Source organism: Melanerpes formicivorus, unplaced genomic scaffold, assembly GCF_026170545.1.
Source record: "Melanerpes formicivorus ecotype bairdi unplaced genomic scaffold, bMelFor1.0.p_v2 SCAF_74, whole genome shotgun sequence".
Classification (NCBI taxonomy): Eukaryota; Metazoa; Chordata; class Aves; order Piciformes; family Picidae; genus Melanerpes; species Melanerpes formicivorus.
In genome coordinates, this window is record NW_027142426.1 from 1,838,756 (window position 1) to 1,864,281 (window position 25,526).

A 25,526-nucleotide genomic window follows, 5' to 3' on the forward strand; every position below is an offset into this window, starting at 1 on the left:
AATCATTCAGTTTGGAAAAGAACATTGTGTACAGCCATTAACCTAGCACTGCCAAGTCCAGCGCTAAACCATGTCACCAAGCACTAGTCTACACGTCTTTTAAATACTCCCAGGGAGCAGGACTCCGCTGCTTCCCTGGGCAGCCTGTTGCAGGGCTGCCCTGAGTCTGCTCAAGTGGAGCTGGGGCTGTGCTCCTTCTTGTACTGTGGGTTTCGGAGGCGTTTGTAGTGCAAGGGGGCTGGCATCCCTGGCCACGCACCAGCACCAGGTAAGCTGCGCTCCTGTCTCTGCACTGGTGCCTCAGGGCTGCGCTCCTGGCCCCGCCGCGGAGCAGTGCCAACACCGCTTGCGCTACCGCCCTTGCCCCGCTGGCCCCATCCCGTGCGGCGGGGCCAGGTTAGTCGGATTCCAGCAGTGCCGGCGGACCGCGGCCAGATCGCGCCCTGCGCCACGGCCAGGTGAAGTGTGTCCAGCGGGGTACCCCGGGGCAGGGAAAGCCGCGGCCACTCCCTGCCCCGCCCGGCCCCCGCGCACCCCTCCCCTCGGGCCGGTACAGCAGGGTGCTGGAGGCTGATGCGGCCGAGGGCGTGCCGCTCCCCGCGGATAAAGGCTGGGCGGCGGCGCGGGGCCCGCGCAGAGCCGGGGAGCGGAGGAGCAGTGCGGAGCGGGCGGGCCGAGGCAGCGGGGGCGGCGGTGGTAACAGAACAGCAGGACTAGGCGCAGCAGCGGAGACGCGGCTGATCTCCACGCTCCCTCCCCGCAGGCGAGCGGGCGCGGCCGGGCGGGACGCGGGCGGAGCGGATCCAGAAGGAGGCGGGGAGAAGGAGGTGGAGCGGGGCTTCGCCATGAGCACGCAGGCGCGGGGCCAGGGCGGGCGCAGAGCGGCGGATCCTGACGGGGAGATGCCGGCCACCGAGAAGGACCTGGCGGAGGACGCGCCTTGGAAGCGGATCCAGCAGAACACCTTCACTCGCTGGTGCAACGAGCACCTGCGCTGCGTCAACAAGCGCATCGGCAACCTGCAGCACGACCTGAGCGATGGGTTGCGCCTTATCGCCCTCCTGGAGGTGCTTAGCCAGAAGCGCATGTACCGCAAGTACCACCAGCGGCCCACCTTCCGCCAGATGCAGCTGGAGAACGTCTCGGTGGCCCTCGAGTTCCTGGAGCGGGAGAGCATCAAGCTGGTCTCTATCGGTGAGTGCATCCGTACGGAGGAGGGTTACTTTTCTTTTTTTTTGTCTTTTTTTCCCTTCTCGGTTTGTAGTGTTTTGTTGTGGTTTTCTTTTTTATTTCTTTGCTGGGCAAAGATCGTGGCTGAGCTGGGGGCGCTGGGCAGCCGCGGGGTGTTGCCGGCTGGACCCCCAGAATCGCGAGCTGAGACATGGTTGGTTTGAAGAGTAAGCTTGGAGGTGCAGTTTAGCGTTAGTCCAAGGCTGTGTGTGCCGTGAGGCTGTCAGGGCTGCGGTGCTCGCCTAACCTGAGCTTTTCTTGCCGCTGTAAGATAGGTAAGACTTTGGTTTCAGGTCTTTTCCTGAAGAAGCCGAAAGCCAAAGTCCGTTCCGACCCTGTGCAGCCCATTTCCCCAAGCGCTGGCTCCTCCGACAGGCACAACAGGAGATGCCGCTAGGACTGTGCTAACTGAGGATGCCTAGGTTCTGGCAAGTTGCTGGAGCCAGGCTGTTGTGGAGTGAGCTGTGGGCAGATGTGGTACTGTAGGTGGTAGAGGAGCGTGAGGAGATCTCTTGCTCGCCAGAGCCTAGTAGATGATGCCAGTGTTCAGGTTAGCTGGAACACTTGCCTAGGTGTAGTTGCAGCTTTTAAGCAGGATTGCACTTCTTCATCTTTCTGCTGTGGTAGATCATGGGTGGAAAAGGTACGAGGACCTCTGTTAACCCCAGGAGATAGGTGGCTGAGCTAATGCTCCCTCTGGCTGGCACAAGGATTGACTGTTCACTGCCGCACTGGAGGGTGCAATTGCTAGATAACTAGTGGGCTGCTCAAGAGATGAAAGCTGTTGGCAAGCCTGTCGAATTGGAGATGATCCCTCAGGAATGCGTGTGGTGACCGTTTTGGGAATAGCTCAGGTGTGGCTGCAACGAAGTCTGTAAAGCAGTAATTTGAATGCCTGAGAGATCTGTGGGAAGGAATGTGAATGTGTTTTCTAGCTCTTTGCCAGATAACTTGTAATTACTGCTTCTTGATGATTCTGGCCTCGATAAAGTTGCACAGCTGAATTTGGGTGAGTGCAGCTCGGCTTAAAACTCTTGGCTGTGGTGGAAACTGTTTCCCTTTGGAGGCTTTAGCTTCAATAGTGAGAAAATACAAACTTTTCCAGTTTGGAAGAGGCCTGGCTCTCTCTGGAAACCTGTGGCTGGGTGGAGGAGATGGGGTTATGCTGTTCCTCACTACCAACGTGTAAAAGTAGCTTTGGACAAAAGGGGACTGTTGGATCTCCAATGGCTGTTTTTTTTTTTTCCCCTCTTGAGGAAAGCAACTATCGAACTTGCAGCTGGGAGTCAAGCTGGTGCTAATTATTTACCAGCAATTCATTCTCTTCACACACAGTGGGGTTCAAATTGCAGCTGTTGATTCCAGGGCTAAGCTTGCTTTTGCTACCATCTGAGCTCACCTTTCCATTTCAGCCACTGGAATAGCTCCTTGCCAGCCACAACACTAATCCCAGGCCAGTGCTCCCCTCCTGTTGTGTTGTTGCCCCTAAAAAAGTGTTGTCTTCCTATTTGTCTGTGGGACTTCTCTGGAGTTGTGGGCTTGGGAGATCAAGGTTATTTGGTTAGGCTTGGTTTCCAGTGACTTCCTGTCTAGAATTGCTACTACAGCGGCACAGCTCCCTTACAGGATTGAGCTGTGGGGTGACCATAACCATTTAAGACTTGACTAACTGTTTTGCACTTTACCTGTGTTGTGTTGGGTATTAAAAACTCCAAAACCTCCAAGCAAACAAAACCAAACAAACCCGAAAGTCCAAAACTTTGAAACACTTGAATCTCTGGGAGAGCTGAATGGCTACGGTGCCTCTGTAGCACAAGAGCCTGACTGTCCTGGATAAACCAAACCGCTCCTGAAGAAATATCCTCAACTCACTTTCCAAAAAAATGTTCCAAGTAAGCTTTGCAGTGCTCCACTTGAAAGGGCTGAAGCCCACAGCCTCGTTCTTGCAAGTGCCCATAGACTGGGGCTGCTCTCTGTCTGAGACAGGATGTCCCTGGAGGTTCTGAAGAACTTGGAGCTTTGTTTTTGTATCTAGCTTTCAGTCTTGTCTTTTGTGTTACTGAACAAAAATGAGGCCATTATGGGGTCTGGTGTTATGAACCATCAAAGGCTTTAAGGTAGAGAACTTTTGTGACCAGGTTGGTCTTCAGGGCTTGGGGTGCTTGGGGCCAGTTCTGAGCTAGATCAGCTGGAAGATCTGACAGCTGTGGCTGCTGGATTTCTGGCATTAATAATGCCATCAGACCTCTGCTAAGTGGAAGCAGTGCCTGTTCCAGTTATTATTTAACTTCCAGGAATGTTTTGGAAGCCATGTATTATGGCTCAGCTACTGCTGCTTTACTACAGCAACACTTTTCAACTTTCAGTAGCAAGCTTTTGGCATTCAGGTTTTCTCCATTTAAAATAAGCCTGACTATACAGAGAGAAATCAGTTAAATGTATACTGTTTGACCACAGCCCTTTCTGGATGGACAGCTTCTGCTGTTGCCCCTTGTTTTGTCTCTGCTCAGAGTTTGGTAGTTTCAAGATGCTTTTCTCCTACGTATAAAGCTCCTTCAGTGCAGATGTGACAACATGTGTGGTCTACTGTAAAAGCAGCTATAAAGCACATGGATACTTTGTGCCATCCAGCAAAGATGGGATTGAAAGCTCTGAAAAAACTGCTGTGAGGGAAGGTGGCTTGAACATGGAGTCTTCAGCTCAGCATGAGGTAGCTGCAGTGCTACTCACGTGTTAACAAGTGTTAAGTCTGGCTTCTTTATTGACTGCTAGACTGAAGATAATTTCAGATTCCTGGGTGCTGAGTGGCTGTGGCGTGACAGGCACTAGGGAGTAGGATGCCAGGAATGCAAAACACAAGGCCTTTGCTCTTGGCTTAAGGAGCTGATTGACTCTGCAGATTACTTTGTACAGGAGCCACATCATGCCTTGGTAAAAGCCATAGCAAGTGGCAGAGAAGAGAGGTTGAAGCTAATTTAGCACTGAGCTTGCCCCTAGAAACTCTGATATCAGGCAACAGGAGCCAGCTGATTGAGCTGAGAAACAGGAGTTCAGTGTTTGAAGCTTGGCAGGTGGTTTTGGACTGTGATCTGCCAAGTTGGACCCAAGCTTGCAGCTGGCAGGTCCGAGGTGTGTGCTCTGGTGCTGTTTGGTGCCTGTTGGCAGTGTTCCTGTAGCCACTGCTCACTTAGCAGCCCTGCCTCGTTGGCAGAGGCAGGATGGGTGCTGAGTAGCTGGATTGTTTGGTGTGGCTGCAATCTTAGACTGCAGCAGTCAGATTGATTGAACTGAAAAACGTGTAGTTTCTCCTTGCCCGGCTGCACTTTCACCAGATAAGGGAGCTGATCTGGCTTGCTCCCAGCTGCAGGGTGTCACCGGGATCCGGTGCCTGCCCCCACTGCAGTGCTGTGGCTGGTTTTCAAGCTTGCCTTTGTGGTGGTCCTGAGTCCCACTGCAGTGCCTGGAGGAGGCTGAGCTATGCCAGGAGGGAGATGGATAAGATGAGTTTGTAAACATGGCCTGTTCATATTTGCCTCATGGAGACCTTGGTGGTCTTGGGATGTCTCAATGGCAGTACCACTTCTGGAAGGGCTATTTTTCTCCAACCAAGCCTAACCTGTGTATCAGGTGGGTTTTGATGAGTATTTGATATGTGCACTGTACTCTGTAGTGCAGACCTCCACTGTGCTCTAAAGATGAAAATGTCTTGACCTGTAAGTCATTTGAGTACCTTTTCTAATCTCATTTTAGGAAAATGTTTGAAAGCCAGCTTTCTCCCCTAGGCTGTTGATTCACTCACTGAGGAATGATAAAGTGAATCTGAAATGTTGAGAGGAAAATTTGTCTTTTCAAAACTTGCTAAATGCCCTGTAATGCCTAGAGCTAGGTGCTTGAAAACTGAAAAAAAAGGGAAGTGTTTTCAGCCTGTACACACTTAGGGTCTCTGTCTGTCTCACTCCAGGTGCTATTAACACATCATAAGGAGGTAGTCAAAATACACTTGCATTTTGTCTGCCACTTGCCTGTGACTTCCCTAGAGGCTGTTTTCTGGAAAATATCCAGTGTGTCTTGGAAGCAGGTTTCTGCTTCTTGGAAATGTGACACTTAATCCTTTCCCTTGAAAATTATTTTCGATAGACCGGCAGTGGGCCTCACTGCTGGAGACTGGAGGTGACTTTGCTTTCTGAGGGTGACTGGTCTCCTCAGTACCTTCTATTTCAATAGTTGGACTGCTGGTTGAAAGAAAAAGTAGCTTTGCATGAGCTATTTGCTCCAAGTTACAGGAAACTTGAAGGTAGCTTACACAGACTGTTCTTGCATTCTTTTACATATGAACGGAAACTTGTAAAGTGATCAAACTTCAGCAGAATTACTTGAGCCCCGTTAGGCTAATGTGCTAAACAGCTTTTTCACTTAAGGTACTGAATGCCATGCCAGCTATTCAAGGAGGGCTGAAGTCTTAACTGCTCCATATTCTAATGCCATGTCCTGTATTGACTTACATGGGGCTGTTTAAGTCTAAATGGGTCAGAATAACTTTTTCCCTAGCCTCCAACTGTAATCTAAGAACATGCTTAGCCTTGTGTGTGGCCGTGCTTCTGTGTTGCCAGTATTGTTCACTGTATGCTCCAAGCAATGGGAAGTAAAACAATGATCTCTAAATCTCCCAAGCTGTAGAGTAATCCTGCTTTCTCTCTGCCTCTCAGAAGCAGACTTGAATGTGCAGTTTGGGATCTGAACAGGAGCCCACCAGGTTTAAACTAGCAATGCAAGCTAAGCAAGTACACCAGAGTGAAATAGCGTGTTGCAGGTGATGCTGAAGCATACAGACCTCTACTGTAGTGGAGCACTCACCAGGTCTCTGCCTCCAGCATCAGGTGGGCTTCCCTGTGTTCCTTTTCAATGCCTGGCATGGTACACAGCTCATGAGTGTGGTACCTGACCTGTTATTACAATAATGATGTGAGAATCTCAGCAGCCCATGGTCTGGCTCTGTTACTGATGTGTCTGTAGAGCCTGCCCAATGGTTGTTACTTATAAAGCATCAAGCCTGATACTGGTTCTTGATAAGGTGTGCAGGCTTTCTGTAGGTGCCTCTGAAAATGTCTTGGGTTTTGTGTGTGCACTTCGATAGTACTGTGAGTCTTGTTCCAGAGCATCCACTTAGGGGAAGGAGGTCATCTTGATGCAAGTGCACCAAGGTAGTGATAGTCATGCACGATAGGTGGAAGTGGGTGAGGACGTGTTGCTGCAATCTCCTTTGAACTTGGCAAGAAAAACAGAATCAGATCTTCCAAGTGTGTCTGTTTTGGAGGAAGGAAATGTTGTGTAGCTGACTGTTAACTGTTGGGGAAAGAATCCAAAGCAAATTATCTGTAGAGAAGACTAAGGGAAGGCACTGCTCATTCTTGTAAGGAGATGTGAGCAATCTTTGGCTCAGCCTTCATGGTATAGCACTGCTCACAAGGCTTAGTTTGTGCAGGCTAAATTCATGCTAATGTTGGGGGGAATGGACGTGTACCTTCACTTTTTTTCCTTTGGAGAAATAAGTATATCAGTTTTCATGGAAGTACTGACTAAAACCTGTGCTAGCTGTTTCTCTGTTCCTTCTTGATTGCATTACTACTGTGTGGCAGAGGTAGATACCCACCCTTCTTGTAACTGCTGCCTGGGTGGGGTGAGTGTAGTTACCCTTGTTTTTCCTAGGAACTTGACCTTGGGTTCAGAGTTGAGACAACCTAGATCTGAGGTTCTCTTCAGTGGGCTGAGCAGCTCTACTTACTGACCTAGATTAATGCAGTGAAACTCAAGTCTAGGTCTTGCTTCTGGGGACTTGATGCAGATTTTCCTTTTTCCTTTTCTTTTTATTTTCTCTCTTTCCCCACCCCAAGGTGAAAATTTCTGTAGCTTGCCTGTTTGTGTTTCTTCTGAGGAAAGACCAGGGCCCTGTAATCTAACAGGGAAGACACTTTCTTTCCAGGTCATCATCAGGAGATGAATCCTAGTTTCTGTGATTGAAAACTTTGCCATGAGTGTGGTTTTTTTGTGTCATATCTGGATGGACATGGTCTCTAATCTGGCTGTTAATCTCCTTCAGCTTTCTGTTCCCCCTGCAACTAATCTTGAGTTTGGGAGGTATCTCTGTTATGTCTGGTGCATCACAGTGAGGTTTGGATTTGCTGTGGTAGGCTTTGAGCTCAGCTAAAGGATTGCAATTCTTTGCATAAATGATCTTCTGCTGTAAGCAGTTGAAGTCTAACAAGTTGGAGTGAGGTGTGTACCATGCCTAGTTCCTACTGTGCTGGTGCATGGCAACTGTAATGCTTACAGCCATGTCAAGAATAAACTGGATTTTTCTTGTGTTAGTGCAAACAAGCTAGGCCACTTCAAACAGCGAAAGGAAGCTTTGCTCAAGTTTCTGGAGGAGCAAGGGTTGCCTTACATGTCCTCCCTTGTGCTGAGTAATGAAGCAGACACTGCCCTGGAGCTTTCTGGAGGTGGGTAGAGGATGGAACAGCTGATCCTTGTCTCCCCTGGTGTGATGGGTTGAAAGTTTTTGGACTTCCTGCAGATACTGCCCTTGGAAGGAAGGAGCTGTGGCTCCCAAACTGTCTGAGAAGAGTGGCCACATGCACAGCTGTGCTGTCTGGGTGCTGATGGAATGTTTCCTCTGAGTCAGATAGGCGCTGGTCCTCTGTTGTTCCTTACAACTTGCAGAAGTAGACTGCTAATCTGATGGGAGGGAATCAATAAATACTGGAGGCAATCTCTTAAATTTAAAGCATAAATTCAGTGGATACTTCCAGAGTTTTCACTGGGTCACTGAAATATAGTGAGTTCTACTGATCAGGCTTGTAAGTTGGTAGTGGCAGCGCTTTGAGCGTCCAGAATGGGCTTTTTCTTGCACAGGAACAAGCTGTTTTCACCTAATGCAAGCTGCTGCTGTTAACGCTCCTGCCAGTCTTACCCAGTAAGAGCACAAAACTGGCTGTGGACTGCCATGACATCATGGATTGTGGCTCCTTCTCCCTTGCTTCAGGGCATGCTGTAAATCATGACTCGTTTACTTGTCAGAGCAGTGAATTGCTCCAGCATGAACTGGTGAGGCTGTGTGGTAGCACAGGACCTAAATGCTGGGTCCTCTGAAGATGAGGTGGGCAGCATGTCCCAGCGTTGCCCAGGTGTACACTAGCAGGTGGTGGGTTGCTGCAGATGTGCCTGCATGGCATGGGTGCTGCACTGAGGCTGTGAGTGACTCTCAAGTCTTGCCATGCTGTTGGGGAGGCTCCTGGCATCTTCTGCAAGCTTGAGTGGGGTGCAAGCACACTGGCCACAGGCACTCTTGTGCTGCTGTAACTGAAAACAGTGGAGCCATCTTTCCTAATGGCCCACAGCTGGTGTGTTCCCACCAGCTTTTTGTGCTGAAATCTGAGGTCACTTCAAACTGCCTGTGAAGTGAGTTCTGGGTAGAGCTATTAGATTCTGCTCTGAAACAGCGACTCTTGAGCCTTGCATAGGTGCTGCGAACACGTCTGGACCTGGGGGCTGCTCCAGCCTGCCCTGGGGATGGCATGCTGGCTCTCCTCCTTGGCTCTCAGCCCACAGCTGTTGGAGGCTACCCTGGGCGGTTGTGGCTGCCTACTGGTTTTGATTAGACTGTGGCTGCTCTTATGAGAAGACAATGTATGTGTCTGTATTCCTGAGCCTATATTAAAGGGCGCTGTCATGGTTGGTGGTCCTAAAATGAGCTGTAGGTGGCAACTGGTGAGGCATGCTGTGTAAACAAGCTCTGAAAGGTATCCTCTGGAGCCCTGCAGCAGAAGGCACAGTGTATGGAGCTGCTCTGAGCAAACACCCATCATATGTGCATCTGAAGGTTATTCAAACACAAAAGAGGAAATAATATTCCCCTTGGCTAGGTACTAATGTGCTCTATCTGTGCTTCCTTTAATGGGTATAATTAACTGGTTTACATTCCCCCTTTTTTAACAACCTTGCAGCAGTGGGTGCAGTATGGTTTTAGTGGACTTCCCACAAGCAAATACTGACAAGCCAGTTCTCTAGTTTAGGTTACAAGGCTAAAATGTCCTGAAGGTGACTTTTACCTTCGTGCAGGTCCTCGCTGAGGCAAATGGTAGTAGCAGGTCCTTCTTGCTGTGAGCTACAGAAGCTAAATACCCAAGCTGGTGCTATGTGCAAGGCTCTGCATTTGTCTCTGATACATCTTCCTGGCTGGGCACTGGCAGGATAACAATTATACCTTGTATCTGTCATGGTCTGAGACAAACCTTGCTTTAACCTCACTATTTCTGAGACTCATTACAGAATGGGGAACTCTGGCTTGCTAAAAGTTGGTGTCAAAGTGCCATCTTGATGGTATAAGGAGTTTTACTTCACCTTTATGGCTAATCAGTGAATTTTTGGAGGGTTTGCTTTTCTCAGCAAGTGTTAGAGTAGTGCTGCTTGTTGGTCTCCTAAATAATCCAAAGCCCAGGCACATTTGAGCCTGCTCCAACACCTGGATGCTCCTGCAGAGCTTCTGTTTTCTAGAGGCATTGCTAGTCACTGTGGCTCTCTGAGCAGTTGTGACTTGCTCAGATGCAGCTTGTTATCCAGTTCCTCTATGGGGGAAGAGTTGGTGTCTGAGCAGACTTAACATACAGGCTGTGGGAAGATTTAGGATGCTAATTGTGTTGTTTCAGCTTTGTTCTGGCTGTTGATTAACGATGTGGTTGCATACAAATATCTGATGGCTTATGTAACTGCTTGAACAAGATCAATGATCTAATTAAAAGTCAAATAAACAGCTTTATTCATCTCTGAGGATTGTTTCTTTTGGTAACTCTTAGGCCTGTGGTAAAAATGCTGATAGGAGGAAGTAGGCTGGTGACTGCAGGAAAAATGTAGTGGCTTCTGAAGAAATGGTGACTTCTAGTGCCACAGCCTGAGCTCAGCAGTGCTGTCAGACATCAAGACAAAGACATTGGTGCTTTTGAACTGGGGCTTCAGAACCCTCTGTAGTAGTGCTGCCCTACTGCTTTGTGGTTATGTAACCTGTGGTAAATAGTGGTGGCTGCAAGTGAGCTGACACTCTTAAAGGAGGGTGAATGATGTGTGCTGGACCACTAAAGCGCTGCATCAAATATGGATGGCCAAAAGCTGGAGGGTAACTCTTACCACAAGCCTAGTACAGCTGTGAGAAGACCCTGGCTGGCCAAAGTTGGCTGCATGTTGATAAAACTGCTCCTGTACTAGTAGTACTTCCCTGACCTGTCCCGAGTAGTGAGCAAGAGCCAAGATTGCCAGCTTAATCAAGTTGCCAGAGACCACGTAAGATGCCTGCTTGAGTAGCCACAAAATTAGGCTACTGAGTAGTGCTTGCAGATCACTGGCCCGGGGCTGCACCCTGCCCTGGGGCTCTCCAGAGCTGTGTAGAAGCAGGTGCCAGCTTCCCGGTAGTCAGTTATTGTTTGCATCCAAAAGGTTAGAAAAGTCTGAGATTAGTCTTCCAGTGGTCCAGATTCTCCCCCAAAAATATGAGTACAGAAACACTAATTGCACTCAGCTTGCTGCTGCTGTAAAGTGGGGTTAGCTCAGCCTTGCCCTTGATGCTGTCCCACTAGAAGATTAGTGGCTGCTGAGCATTACTGAGCACGCTAATGACTTGCAGACATTTGCAGTTATACAGATAGGGGCATGTGGGAATCCTGGACAATGGTATTACAAAGACCTTGTCCCAGAGAATTAACCACATCACTGCTGGGTTCTTTGCTTGAGTGTATCCCAATATACTGCTTTCTGGGAGGAAACACTTTGGAGCTGGAATGCAAGGGTCAGCTCACAGGTGGTTTGCTCTGCTATGAAAGCACAAGGAGCAGCAGACTCCTGTGAGGAGCTGCTAGTTCAAGCCCTGGAAATAGCAGAGATGTCTGGGATTTCCCAGGTGGAAAGCTCTGCTGAAGAATCCTGACTCAACCAGGAAAGCTCCCTGAATTTAGTGACATAAAAACCTACTCTGATAAATCTACTTCAAGTTTTGCTGTGGTTCTGTAGCCTAGCTCTGAGTTCAGTGTTTAAAAGTAAAAAAACACTGCTTCCAGTGTAGAAAATAACTGAAGAAAGTTATGTATCTTTAAAAGATTTTAATTGCAAGGTAGAAGGATCAGCTCTTCTCATGAAGTGCTGCAACTATTGGTTGAAAACACTGCTTAAGGCAGAAGAAGCTTAAATGTTTTGATTAACCAGCTTTATTACTTAAGCATAGACTTTAACAAGCTGTAGAGTATTTCATACTCTACCTGTAAGAAAAGTTGCTCAGGCTTCTGAAGCAGTACGTGGACAGTAAGAATGTGCACCCTTGAAGAAGAGCTGAAAGGAGCAGCCCATTCTTCATCTAGGACTAAGACAAGCACCTGAGGTGCTCTTGCTCTGTCTGGGTGGAGGTAATAGCATGTCACTGTTCATGGTGAAATAGAGAAATTGTTACCAAATGAAGCAGCCTAATGCTGTACCTAACCTGGTAAGTACCTGGAAAGGGTATGGGAGATCACACAGAGCAATGGAGCTTTCAGTGTTACTGCGACTTCCAGCTGTAACAAAACTGCCCCTACAGCCAGTGCTGCTTTTTGTTGTTGTGTGAAAAATGCAAAATGGAATGGGCTTGTAAAACGTGAACAATGCGAGACTACAGATTAAAAATGAGATCTTGCAGCTGGTGAGGATTTGGGTAATTGCTTGCACCCTGCTCAGTCACCATGTGTGTGGTGGAAGGCTCTTCCTGAAGACTGGGGAGAGAGCTGTGAGCTTGTGAAGTTTGGAAGGACTTGTGTGAGTCTTCAGTTGGAAGATTTGAAGTCCACCCTCTGGATAGGAAAGGTGGTATCCCTCTGAGTGCTGGCTAGCTCGAAAGTGCTGCTGGCAGCCAGAACCTGGCCTGTTACAGCCAAGCTGTTCCTGACAAAGTTGGATTAGGTTGATCATGTCAAATGAGCAGAGCTGCTCCTGCCTCTTGCTAAGAGCAGCCTGTGGAGGGAAGAGCAGGATGATGGCCCCTGGGCAGCTTCAGGGACTGGGGCCAGCCGATGTGCAGAAGCTGGTGTGAGCTGGAGGGTGTGCCTTAGGCTGCACAGAGGGATGCAAAACTCGCATCGGAAGCAAAGCTTTGGTGTGCAGTGGGCAGATCTGGGTGGGAGGAGTCACACAGCTGTGGCTAATATGTGCTCAAGCTGTACCAGTAATCCCATATGGTCCTCTTTAAGGTGCTTGGAGACCACCCGTGCAGACTGTGCCTCTGCAGATTCACCACCACCACTTTCCTGCTCATGAAAGCTCCTTTCAAAAGAGTTCTGTCTGATAGTGGCTGCCACTGTTGGATGAATTACCTGGGCCTCAGGCCAAGTGTCTATTCCTTATGTTGGCGGCTTGTAACTGAAATTGTATAAACACAGTGCTGTCCTGTGTGGGATGTTAAACACACAGGGCTGAAATCTCGACTGTGCTGGGGTGAGCCTTCTGCTCTGTGCAGATGGAAGCATCTTTACTGCTGGGTTGCACAAATGTACAAAAATGTGTTCAAAGGACTTCTCTGCTTTTTCTAGAAAGAGCAAAAGCTGCTTCCTTCAAGAAGCAGCTGCACAACACAGAACACTTCTTATTTAAAGATTGGTATTCCAGGAAGGAAGTGGCCTTCTTCCTTCTTGGATAGGAATGGCCATAGTTTCCAGTGGAGAGGGAGGGTAAGTATCCCTGTGTGAATGCTCATGAAGAATATACATCTAGCTGGCTTAGGCACAAAAGCTTAAGACATCCTCATAGTGGTCATGGAAAAGTAACAGTGCTTGCCAGAACTGCAGGGATGTGAGTGGATGCACGCGTTTGTAGTGACCGTACAGCTGCCCTGAGCTTCTCTACCTGATCCATGGCTGCAGAAAGCAGTCTGGCTTGTGCAGATGCACCATCACCTCCTGATGGGCAATTGTACGGCAATGTCATGGCAATGGCCCCAGCTCAGAGGCAGGACTACAACTTATTTCAGGCAGTTTTCACATCATGGCAGCACTGAATGGCAGTGATGCAGCAAGATGTGTTCTGGTGGCAGTGTGCATTGGTTTAGGGCTGCTTTTGGTGCAGTATGTTTAAGAGCATGTACTTATGTCTGAATGTCATAAAGAATTGCTGAAATGCCTTAGGTGTTGGAGGGAGGTAGCTCACCTTTCCTATTGCTTCTCTGGAAAATGGCAAGACAGATAGCTGACCTGCTGATAAATTCTGAGTAACTTTGTCATTAAGGCAGAGCATCTGTAAGAGGGTATCTGTGCTTAAATGTTTCAGGACAAACATGCTGAAGCTGTGCTGTCAGGGGCTCAGAATCACAGACTATCGAAACTGAGACAAACCACAAATCTTTTTCATTGCTGAAGTAACTGGCAGGATATTTTCTGATGTGTTGCCAACCCTGGACCACAAAGTATGCTCCAGTTCTGAGCTGTTTGGTGCAACAATGTGGAGTGGAGATGGGTTGAGCTGGGCAGGGCTGCATGAATGGGGATTGCCTTCAAACAGCCCTGTGCACACTGAATCACCAGTCAGTACAGTCATTCTAGTTTCAGATGGAAAAATTGAATCTTCTTGTATGTTGTGGCCAAGGATTTCCCCAGAGAGTAATCACTTCTGATAATTTCCAATGTGTTGGTTTTGGCTTCGAAAGCTCCATCCATTGCAGCTTTTGTGCCTGGCGTCTGCTGCACAGAAGATGTTAGACAGCCCTATCTGAATGGGCTCATTTATCTCGGCAGGATTTTACATGCTGTTTCTTAAAACTCACTTGACCTACCCCCCAACGTGAGTAAACACACTCTTTAGTGATGCAGAGGTCACTCTGGTGTCTGGAAGCCTCTGGATTACTTGTTGCTCTTCGGCTTTGCCGAGCCTGGTTTTTCTTGCACCTTTTCTATCTCCAGTGCATGCTGGTGCCGGAGGATGGATCTTCATGTTGGTCCCCTGCACTAAAGCTCAGAAATCTTCTTTCAGTAATGTAAGCTACAACATAGTGCTAATGCCTTGTTACCTAGTGCCTCTCCCACCCCCCGGGGAGATGTGTGCAAGAACTAGCCAGGTTTTTAACCTGGATGCAACCCGAAGTGACCTGGTAAGATTTAGGATTACTTGAATCCAATGGAGATGGCTACAGCACACTCATGCTTCACAGACAATTATTTGTTGTTGTTGTTTTTGTTACACTTGCAGCGGTATAACTCTAGCACTTTTATCAGTTCAGCTTTGCTGATCAAGGCTTGGCTTGCTTGTGGTGTCAGCATGTGTTGCGAGGAGGTGCTTTTTTGTTTGCCTGCATGCATGAGGTCACCTTCAGTTTATCAACTCCCAGACAAGTATTTCTTGTTAAGGTTATAGTTTTTCATTTTACTGAAATTTTAATGCCTTCAAGTGGAACTTTTTCTCTGAATTGGGTGATGGTGCTGCTGACTCGGGTGTAGTAGCCCACTGTGGTGGGAAGGCAAAGCTTTGCAGTGCTGTGGCAATAAATGTGCTGAGCAGAATTCCCCTTTTGCTTCCATCCCATGCTCAGAGGAGAGAGGTGTGGTTTGTGTCGCTTGGTTTCAAAAGCCAAGCCAAGGGTTTCTCAGCAAAGCATGGCAAAGGCAGGAGGACTCCTCTTTTCCTGCCCCTCCCTCCACCGTTTAACAGGAATCCGCTTTCCGGAATGTTAACTCCCCACCGCAGGGACTTTCCTTCAAGTCATTCCCGAATGATTAATCAGCACTCGGGCAGCTTCCACCATGTCACCATAATTTCCTGGTGCTTGCGCCTCTGACTGAAGACCCCAGGCAGTGGGAGTAAGTGAAAGTGTGGGTGCAATCCTGCAGCCCTTCCCGAAGCCTGATCCCACACTGCCTCCAGGCTCTTTCTGGGGGCTTTCCAAAGCCCACAGTCAGAATGGATAGAGCTGGTCTTTGGGGTGCTGCCCGTCATGTCATCCTAGGGAATGGAGGGCTACTGTGTCACCCCTGAATTGGTGGGGAGCAGGAATATCCCAAGTGGACTCAGGCTGCCTTTGCGTGGTGAGGCATGAAGGGGTTGTAAGCCTATTCTTGCCCTTGCCACCCAGCTCCTATTCATTGCTCTCCCAAAATGCAGAGCATTTTGCTTAAGGATGCTGAGCCTCATCCAGCAGCAGCAGTGTGGGTCACTTCTGCTGCCCCTGCAGAGGCAAGCAGTAGCCACAGTGTGCTGGCCGGGTCGGCACCAGAAGAGTGGTGGGATGATCTCATCAGTGGGGAATGTGCCATGGGGGCTGCACTCACTGGGCCCATTGTTGGGGCAGTTTTGGCAGTGGTGTCACAGACAGCGGCATGCCATGGCAGGCCTCGAGTATGGCTGGAGCCTGCTTCCCCACCAGCAGGCCGTGGGGAGCCGCAGATGGGCCACAGGGGTTTGAGAGTGGAGGATTCTGATGCCTCCTGCCCCATGGCCATGCTGGTTAACGAGCTGAGCTGGGGGCTCGGGGTCAGAGCGCGACAGTGGCGTGCTGGCCTGCTGCCCTGCCGAGCTGGCGAGGGCTTTGCTTGCTGTGAACAAAGCGGCACTCATGGAAACTTGCTGCCGTACAAAGGCAGAACGCTCAGACTTTTTTGTTGTTGTTTTTTCTTTTCCTGAAAAGGATCTCAAATAATTAGTGCAGCATTCCTGTGTGCAGCCTGGCTGGGTATCTGCACCACGGTCCTGCAGCTGTGAGCAGGGACCTGCTTGGCAGCGAGTGGCTGGGTCTGAAATAGTTGCTGTGAATAGCTCTTGTTCTTCTGTGTTTTGCATCCTTGCTTGCTGCTAATCCCCCTGCAGTGTGAAGCAGTGCTTGTGGTGGAGATGCTCCTGAGAAGCACTCATGACAAGAGTTGGATGTGCACTAATACCTTGGGCTTTTTCTGAACATCAGATCAAGACATTCACCTTCTCATATCCATAATTTGGTATATGGCTCCTAGAACAATAGAAACCCTAGGCTTCCAACTGAAAATACAAAGGAATGTGGTCATAAGCCACCCGCAGTTTGACTTGTTTCCCCACCCACCCTAGCAATTTCTGATTTTGAAATTCTTGACTTCTTCCACCCCCCATGGGTGTTTTCAGTTTCTCTTGGAGAAGCTGAGTTGGTTGCTGTTATACTGCTGGCTTAATCTTACTTCATCTTATGCCTTTGTTCTCTGGTTGTGAGACATGAGTGATCTCTGGATGCCCATTAAGTTGAGCAGGACTATTTTAATCTGTATTTCACTCCTGTGAGCTTCACTGGTTTGGTTCTTTTTAATACAGAAAAGAAAAACTCTGTTTTGTTTTTCTTGCTAAACCTACATTGAAAGAACTGGATTTGAACTTATTTTTACAGTTGCCTGTTCCTTCTCATGAGAGATCCTTTCCAGAGGCCCAACATGCACCAGTCGACAGTACAGGGCTATGAACGCAATAGTGGCTTGAAGTTCTATGGTCTGAATTGTTTCAGATCCAGTTAAAGTGAAAGCTATTGAAAAACCCTTGAACTGTAATGTTTTATTTCTCAAATCCTAAGATGAGTCTCACAAAGCAATCTTATTCTTTTTAATAACCAGATACCCTGGTAAGCATAGGGGAAGATAGTTTCTGCTGCCTTGCAAAAAAGCCCCAACCCAGCTTTTTTTCTTTCCTGTCAGTGCCCAGATCAGGACTCAGTTACTGTCCTTACAACCCTTCAGTGAAATGCAATCCCTCCTGAAAAACTCAGCTGGTAAAAGCTTAGTGGATCTCTTGTGTACATGGTGTATCTGTTACGCTTCCTGAAGATAAACCTCCTCAAGTAATGAATGCTCTGAGGCTCATTAGTGAAGCTGACCACTGGTTGTGTCTTGTCAGGGTGCAGGAGCTAAGCTGGGAGCCTGCTGGCATTCAAGTAAGCTTGATGCTGAGGAATGGCTTGCTGGTGGGTCACAGCACCAGTTGCAAAGGCTGCTGAGGAGCAGAGATAGAATGGAGCTGGAACATGCTGCTGTTACAGGACAGCAGGTGACAGTTAGGAATCCAGGGAAGTGGCCTGCGGTGAAGCCACCTTGGTGCCATCTCTGCTCTGTGAGCACAGCCTGTGCTTTGGAGATGTGTGCCAGCTCAACAATGTGCTCAGCCCTGAGCAGCTGTGAGGTGGGCCTGGGCTCTAAAGGTCACTGGCAGAAATGGTTGCAGTATGTTCTCAAAGTGCAGAGGAACCCACATAATTGATTTAAAGACATATCCCTACAGGGGATGTTGCTAATGTCTTTAGCAGGCACAGTAAGCCTGTGAACACATACTGTATGCTTCAGTGAAGAATTTCCTTAGACAACTTGCTTGCTCAGCTCTGTCTCATCTGAATACTTCTGTTTGGCATGTATGCAGTGCAGACCAGGGCTTTAGAAGATCTTGGTTCAGTGTAGGGTTTTCACTGTTGGAGCAGATTAAGCCCTAATGAGAGCTTAAATTTTCTGTTCTCCAGTTGCTATAGCTGTTTAACAATAGGTGAAAATGGTTAGAGGTGGGAAAGTAGTCAGAAACTTCAATGCACCAGGATTTAAAATTTCTCCACTCTCTACATAAATGATCTGTGACTGAGATGAGCTTTGTGTTATACATAAGTTCCTTCAATGTCTGGAAATAGAGAGTAAGGGCTGTTGAGACCACTCCTTTGTTTTGTATTAAGGGCTATGCATTTTGGATTCTTCCTTGATATAATGCATGAACCAAAATTGTAAATGGGCAAGATAAAACTGGAGAGGGTGCCCACCTTTTAGAGAAGCTGGATGCAGAAGTCAGTGCTGTTTGTGGCAAAACTTCTAGGTGTGAAGTTCGAAACTTCTGACTGCCCAGACTAAACAAGCAGTGATGACCACAGCCTCAGGCAGGGAACTGTGTTTTAGGAAATAAATTAGTACTCAAAAGTTGCCTTTTCAGTCCTTCAGTTGTTTCACAGGACTTTGTACAAGTCTGTATTGCTAGCTCAATTTAGCAAGGAAGCTGTCTGCTGCGGTAGCTTATCTTGTTTCCACTAATTGTCTGACAGAAAATGACTTGCAGCTCTGCTGTAGGGCAGAGTTCAAGGAGTGGTGCCACGATTCGGATAAGACTTGTGCCTAATCTGAACGCAGAGCAGGCTTGCACATGAGCAAAAGGTGCTGTTCACAAAGTTGATTGTAACTGGAGAGTAACTTATAATTGTAGAGATCTACAGAAGGTTGTGTAGGTCAAGCCATGTACTTGGAGCAGACCCAACTTGATCAGGTTGCTGAAGGATGTGTCCAGTTAAATTTGAGTGCCTTGAAAGATGGAAACCTTGTGGGCTTTCTGGGCTTCTCTTCCAGTAAGTGACAGCCCTTGTGGAAAAGACTCTTTCCCCAAAATCTGCCTGGAATTTTCCATATTACAACTTGGAAACCATTTTGAGCAGATGGTTGAGGAGGGTCCTAGTCTGCAAGATCTTTTGCATTTATTCATCCCAACCTCCATTCCCTCTGGTAACACTTTTTCTTCCAGTGTAGTGCTGACTGAACTAAAGGGTGTACACTGGACTGGGAAAATCAGAGGAGGGCAAGTGGAGCGATTCTGAAAACTACATAAAGTCACAGGAATTCCTTTTGCAGCATTAGCTCTTGAAATCAAGTAATGATAAATAACCTTACAGCTCTGAGGATACCTAAAAAAAAATTGTGAAGTGCCCCTGGGTGTCTAGGTTAAAGGCAAAAGATGCTGAATTTACTTAGTCAAGGATACTGTGACTTAAAGACCTGAGGACAGCTCTGTTTAAAAAGCCAGCACCAAGTTGTGTCTTACCATGCTGCTGGCTATGGCACAACACTCCAGGTAGGCTTCAGGGATTTCTACTCAAGTAGATGAGTTTACAAGCTTCAGATCATTGCCAGATTTCAGTCCTAGTGTTTTCTTCTGAGGCAACTGCAAGCACAAAAAGAGGACTCAGCTGTACCGCATTGGTGGTTTTCCACATGCTAAGTTGGGTTGGGAAGTTTTTTTGTGTGGCCCAGGTTGTAAAAATGACACACACATGTCTTGATGGTCATAGTGCTGGCTTAGGCAAGTCTTGCTGCTGGCTGAATGCTAGGCACTTTAATGCCTTTGCTATAAGGAGTGTGATACTAACAGTCCAAGAGTAACATACCATATTAATATTTACTACAGAACAACAATTATAAATCAACTTCAGGAGTTAAACCTTGGTTTCTTTTCAAGGCAGACTGGTGGTATGCACTGCTGGCCTATAGAATTGCCATAATCCATATTTTTTTGCCAATTTCCATTTAGTTAATAAAAATGTAAGGATTACAATCTAGACTTGGAGGTGTGATGGGGGAAGCAAGTAAGCTCTGGTTGAGCCTGTTTTCCTCTTCACCTTCCAGGCAGCCACTTAAGTCCTAATAGGTGACTGAGAAGCAGGCTACTCCTACATAAAACTTAATATTGTTAGCTATATATAGCCTTTTTTGTCTTTACAGAGGAGTAAGTGCTTGCTTGTTCAATGCTAGTATTGATTCTGCAGAGCAGCTTAAGTCATGTGGGCAGGTTTTCCTCAGCAGTCAGTGTGTGGGTCCTGTTGAGCTAAGTACTGACACCAGAACCTCTCAGCAGTGGGCTGGCAGCAGCCTGTCCCTGCAGACAACATCTCTCTGCTGCTGAGTGAAGGCTGCATCTGACTTCATGGCAGTTGCACTGTTGTCAGCATTGGGTTGCTATTGGGTAGTTTTAGAGGAGGAAAGCAAGTTCAAGTGGAGTAACTGAATTTAAAATGTACATTGAGCAGTGTATGTGGGAAGGAAGATTTTTTGTTTGAGCCAGACTTGAGTGTTTTGGCTTCTTGCTGGTTCTGGACTGCGTATCTAGACATAATAATGTGCAGATTGTCCAAATTCGTGAATGCTGTTACAGGAGCACTTTTAGAGTCTGCTGCTGAGTATCCATCCACAGGACTTGCATGTGACATCTCAAAGCCTCTGAGTTCTAAAGAAGAGAAAACACAAACCATGCCAGAACCTCTGAAACCCGTAGCCTTTGACTGTTCTAGATGGCCCTTCTAAAGCTGGTTGTCTGTTTCCAACTGAGCTCAAGTTCTAAGTTCTGGTCTGGGTCAGGTGAGAGATCCTGTTGTGCCCCGTCCATGGATTCATACTTTGTGCCTGGGCTCCTCGAACAAATGTGGTGTTTTCATTTGAAGTTAAGGAGAAACTTCTTTACTTTGAGGGTGATGGAGCACTGGAACAGGCTGTCCAGAGAAGCTGTGGAGTCTCCTCTGTAGGCTTTCAAGACCTGTCTGGATGCATTCTCATGCAACCGGATTGAGGCATATCTGCGTTAAGAGTAGGGCTGGACTAGGTGATCTCCAGATGGCCTTTCCAAACCCTACCATTCTATAATTTTTTGAAAATACAGGTCCAGTGGCTGTCAGCAGGTCTGCTCTGCTGCTGGTGCATGACTCAGCTGTGCAGAACTTTAATCTCCAAAGCATACATCTCCTACCGGATACAGTGAACCAGCGAGAGAGTGTACTTCATATGTGTAACTGTGTCTGTGGATCTTAACACGAGCATTGTAATATGAATAAAGGAAATTATGCAGATGACCACACTTTCTCCAAAAAAGGCTAGATTAAAGCTGTCTACAATGGTGCTGCGAAGAATTTGTTCAGCCCTGCTAAATTATCTTGGCGGATGAGATGTGACAGCTCACTTCCTCCAAGTGCGGGAAGGCTCAGATCAAGAGCCATTGTCTGCATGGAGAGGGCTCCTTTAATCTGCAGAAATGTCCCTGGTGCCGTGGACTAAACACATGCTTTTCAGCTGAAAGCAGACAATTTCTTCCCATCTACCTAATTTGTCAAAGCTGAAAATGAAATGCTGCTGCCAGCACTGGAGGTGCATCTTGTGAGGCTGAAGCATGGCCCACAAGTGAGCATATCTGCTGTAAATTTACAAGGAGCTCCAGAGAAGGAATTAAGACATGTAGCTTGAAAGGCTCTGTAAAGCTTCAGAGCATAGATTGTGTGAATAGTTAGCATGAACATTACTTTCAGGCATTCTAAGAAAGCAGTGCTGCAAGATCATATAATCCATTTTCCAGCCTCTGATGGCCAGAGCATGTGTCTTGAAGCAGACCAGGGAATGAGGGGAATCCAGTGGAAAGCCAGTTGAGCTGGGGTGCATAGCAGCATCTGCAGTAATGATTGTTGGCACTTAAGTTTCATTAGAAACACTTTTTGTCACTATTCCAAAACCTTGGCAGTATTAGACTGACAGTGTGCACTTGGAGCTGTTGGAGGATGCCTGCAAATTTGGCTCTCATAAGAGGGTTTCAGGGTTCTGTGGGCCAGCTGTGTGTTGTTGTGCAGGACCTGGTAATGGATGCTTCTCTTCCTGGGCTCTGCTTGCTTCTTTGTGCCTGAGAGACCTCGGTGGTTTTAGTCATTTAATTAAAAAGGCAGCACTAAAGCAGAGGCTTTTCTGGAGTGACTGAATGCTTGGGTGGGAGCCGAGCTTGACACCAGTGCTTGGAAGCCAAGTCTGCTTTGAATTGTACTCTCTTCTTGAACATGGAGAGTCCTTTAATATGGTGACAGAGATTGAGCCAGGGTTGAGATGCTGGTGGGATTCCTTGTAACCAGGAGTGGAGTGCCTGCATTAAGGGCATGTGGATGGCACTACTGAGTGCTGACAAGGTCTCCTGTCCTACTTCAGGAGTTCTCACTCCCTCTACCCCACTCCAAATGGAAGCAGACAAGCTCTTCTGCAAGCAGGCTTGGAAAAAATTACATCATGAGATCCCTATGCCTCTCAGGAAGCTGGAAAGCTAGAAGAGCTTGTTAACTTTGCTAACAAAATACAGTCGTGGGTATGGCACCAGCCCTGCAGAGGAAGAGCTGTCCCATTCCTGTGGTGACCTTTTCCTGTCATCAGAGCAGTGGCCCCATGCCTGGCCTCTCAGGACAAAGCTGATGAGACTGGATATTCTTGCTCTTGATGTGAAGCTGTCTTGTTATGAGTGCCTTTTCCCTAGGTCAGAGAACAGCTGTGCCCTTGGAGATGGTGATAGGGTGCTGGAGGAAATGGAACATGTGGGCTGGTTGCTGCAGTAACTGCAGTGCATCCACATATGGAAATTGTGCTGCAAATATGAAATGAGTCTTTTTTTAATTTTTTTTTTTTTTTTTTTTTTTTTTTTTTTAATCTTGAGTAACCTGCATGTGGCAGTGTGCTTGAGGTGCTTCTGTTCTGGCTGGCTTTCCTCTCTGTGAATGCTAGATGACTTTCCAAAACAAGTTCACTTGCGTCATGTTAAATCAGTTGCTATGTCTACTCTAGTACAAATGCTGATGTCAGCTTGGAGGCATTTCTGGTGCAGGGATGTGATGGTCAGCGCTGTGAGTAGGTGATCCTGCTGTGGGGATGCAGAATGGAGGGGCTGCAGTCATGAGGAGCAGGTGGGCTGTGGGGGATTGCACCAGTGGTCTGGGTTTTGTGCACTGTAGCCCTTAATTCCAGTTTGCAGAGCTCAGGTGCTGTGGTGAGCCTGCAGACAGGCTTTGCTGTCTCCCTCTTATGTAAAATGTGTCTCTTCTTTCTACTCTGATAAGACTTCTTTCAAGAAAGCTTTCCATTGTAGGTTGCAAAGGAGCATCTTCCTTTGGCTGACCAGTTTGCAACTGAGCTGCTAAGAGAGGGGAAATGTGTAACAGCAGAAACTGTTTAGTTGTTGCTAGGAGATGTGCTGCTTGCGTGATTCAGGCTATTACCTTGGAACTTATAATTAAAACCCAGCAGGGCTTAATCATCTTATAGCTATATATTGTCTGTCTCAGACTGGGTGTGACATCAGCAGTGAGCAGTCAAGTGGCAGACACTTACTTATCAAAATCCCATATGATTAGTCAAAAGTGATATTTAAAATGCCAATACAACTCTGAATAGAAAGCAGATGTTAACTGTCCAGAAAGGCCAAACGCCACACGAGCTCTGAAGTTACAGCATTATCTGTTCCGGCCATACCGCCCTGTTGTGAAACCATGTAAACATTAACCACTTTGCCTAAGCATGGGGCTAAAGGGAACACCCTGGTACTTACTGTTCTTGGTTGCAATTGTGGGTTAAGGAGTAGCGCCATAGAGAGGTTCCCCTGGAGGACTGGACGGCCCGTCAGTCCCAAGGGGGTTGGCATCAGAAATTGTTATTCCATCCCATAATAGTGCATCTTTATCTTCCTTATATGAACTGGCTGCATAGTCCTTTTCTCCCCTTCTTCCTCTCTCTCCTGCTCCCAGCACAGACTGCTATCTCTTGTTTGGTATTGCAGGGGAGGCTTTTGGCCTTGAGCAGTTTGGATAATTTTTACTGCGTCATTTGGTGCTGGGTAGGGAGGTATGGGGGGAGAGGGGCTTTGTGACCTGGGGTATTGAGGCTGGGTTAGGGGAGGTTAGGTTTTGGAAGGTGATGGCCTAGTGAGGTTTTGGAGAAGCCTAGACTTTTGTATGTTTTTGTGTGTAGTTGAGAATAGTACTTTTTGCAATCCTGTGGGGAGTGTTTTCTTTCACCCTTTTGGGGAGGGGTAAAGAGCATCTGTCTGCTCCCTAAATCTATGACAGTAGCTATTCTGTGTAATCACCTCTTTTGAAAGTCAAGACATCTTTTTGTATTGATAAGATGGTATTGGGTTGTTGCTGTGGTCTCTGTAGTTGAAGAGGAGCAAGTAAGGCATGCCCTTACTTGCCCTGTTGGGCATGGTGAGGTTCAGCTTGGAAGACTCTACCTCTTAACACTCCAAACTTGAACTGAATAATGCAATCCAAGTATTGAATGCTTTTCATTTGCTAGCTAGAACTCTTCTAGAGCTGTAATGTGGCCTCTGTGATGATGAACTTGTGCTAAGCTAGTGTGCCATGGAAAAGCCAGAACTGACTTCAATTTTCTTCCAACTCTGAATTGGTAGCACAAAGAGATGACTTTTTGTGCAGGCAGGCGTGTGGTGTTGGAAAGGTTGCCTGATAAGCCTCTGCTCCCCATTTTGCTGTTTGTACTCAGTTTGTGATATATGCAGACTTTGTTATAATTCTGAGCTCTGGCTTTGCTAGATTTAATCATACAGGACTTCTTTCTGCTGCTATTTGTATTCCTGTATGTAAATGCAGTTTCATAATGGTGCTTTTGGGTGCATACGAAGATATTTTGACACTTGTTGGGATGTGCTTGTGAACTCCACTATGTGCTGCCTGGCTTCTTTCAAAAGACAGAAATGCAATTAAAACTGTGAGGTGGTATTTATTGTCCAAATGCACAATACAAGAGATCTTGAACTGTCAGTACTCTCGAGCTTAATGTAAAGCTTCAAGTCCCACCACCTGTGGAGACAGCTGAAGAGTACTGAGTCTTTGGACTCTTCTTTTTCTAATGCAAGGCACGAAGAATAGTGTCTGCCTGAGCAAGTGTCTGCCTGAGCAAGTGCCTGCAGTAACCTGGGTTGCTTCTCTTGTCCTTGATTACCTGGACATGAGAAGACACAGTATTTTAAAAACAGGCCTCTTTCCTCTTGGCTGAGAATTACCAATTGCCTGTCTTTTGTCTTCCAGATAGTAAAGCCATAGTCGATGGAAACTTAAAGTTGATCCTTGGCTTGATATGGACCCTTATCCTCCACTACTCCATTTCCATGCCAGTGTGGGAGGATGAAGGTGATGATGATGCAAAGAAGCAGACCCCTAAGCAGAGGCTGCTGGGCTGGATCCAGAACAAAATTCCCTACTTGCCAATCACGAACTTCAATCAGAACTGGCAGGATGGCAAAGCACTGGGGGCTCTTGTTGACAGCTGTGCTCCAGGTAAGTCCTTCGCTCTGATGGTGAAGTGTTTCCCATGCTTTCTGTCCTTGTGGCTGCTCTGCTGCTTCTGTGGGAGGAGGTTTTCTCTGCTGAGCTGGACACAAGAATGAGGCTTTCAAGAAAACCCGAGTCTGAAGAGGCCAGTTGTGGGTAGCAGCAAGTTGTAAACAACTTGGCCAAGAGAAATACTGGCCCAAAGCAGAATGTGTGATTGCGTTATTTGAGGCGCCATGTCTAGCTTTGTATTGGGTGCAAGGGACAAAGGCACAAATTCTGGCTCCTAAATGCAAGAAAGGCTTGTTCCCACAGCAAGTGCCAACAACCTTTCAACTTCAGGGCGCAGCAGGAGGCTTCATGTGTTCTCTTGAAATAGGATTGCAGAGGGAGCACAGAGCCGCCAGAAGCCACACAC

General features: G+C 47.4%; 1 protein-coding gene across 3 annotated transcripts in view; it reads left to right on the forward strand.

The window, feature by feature from the left end:
* The first annotated feature begins 847 nt into the window (after positions 1-847).
* Positions 848-25,526, forward strand: part of FLNB (filamin B) — a 75,100-nt gene continuing 50,421 nt past the window's right edge. For all 3 annotated transcript variants that reach the window (XM_068163743.1, XM_068163745.1, XM_068163744.1), the window contains exons 1-2: positions 848-1,194; positions 24,866-25,114. In XM_068163743.1, the coding sequence (XP_068019844.1) occupies positions 903-1,194; positions 24,866-25,114 (541 nt within the window). In that variant the 5' untranslated portion in view covers positions 848-902. The remainder of the gene's footprint in view (positions 1,195-24,865; positions 25,115-25,526) is intronic.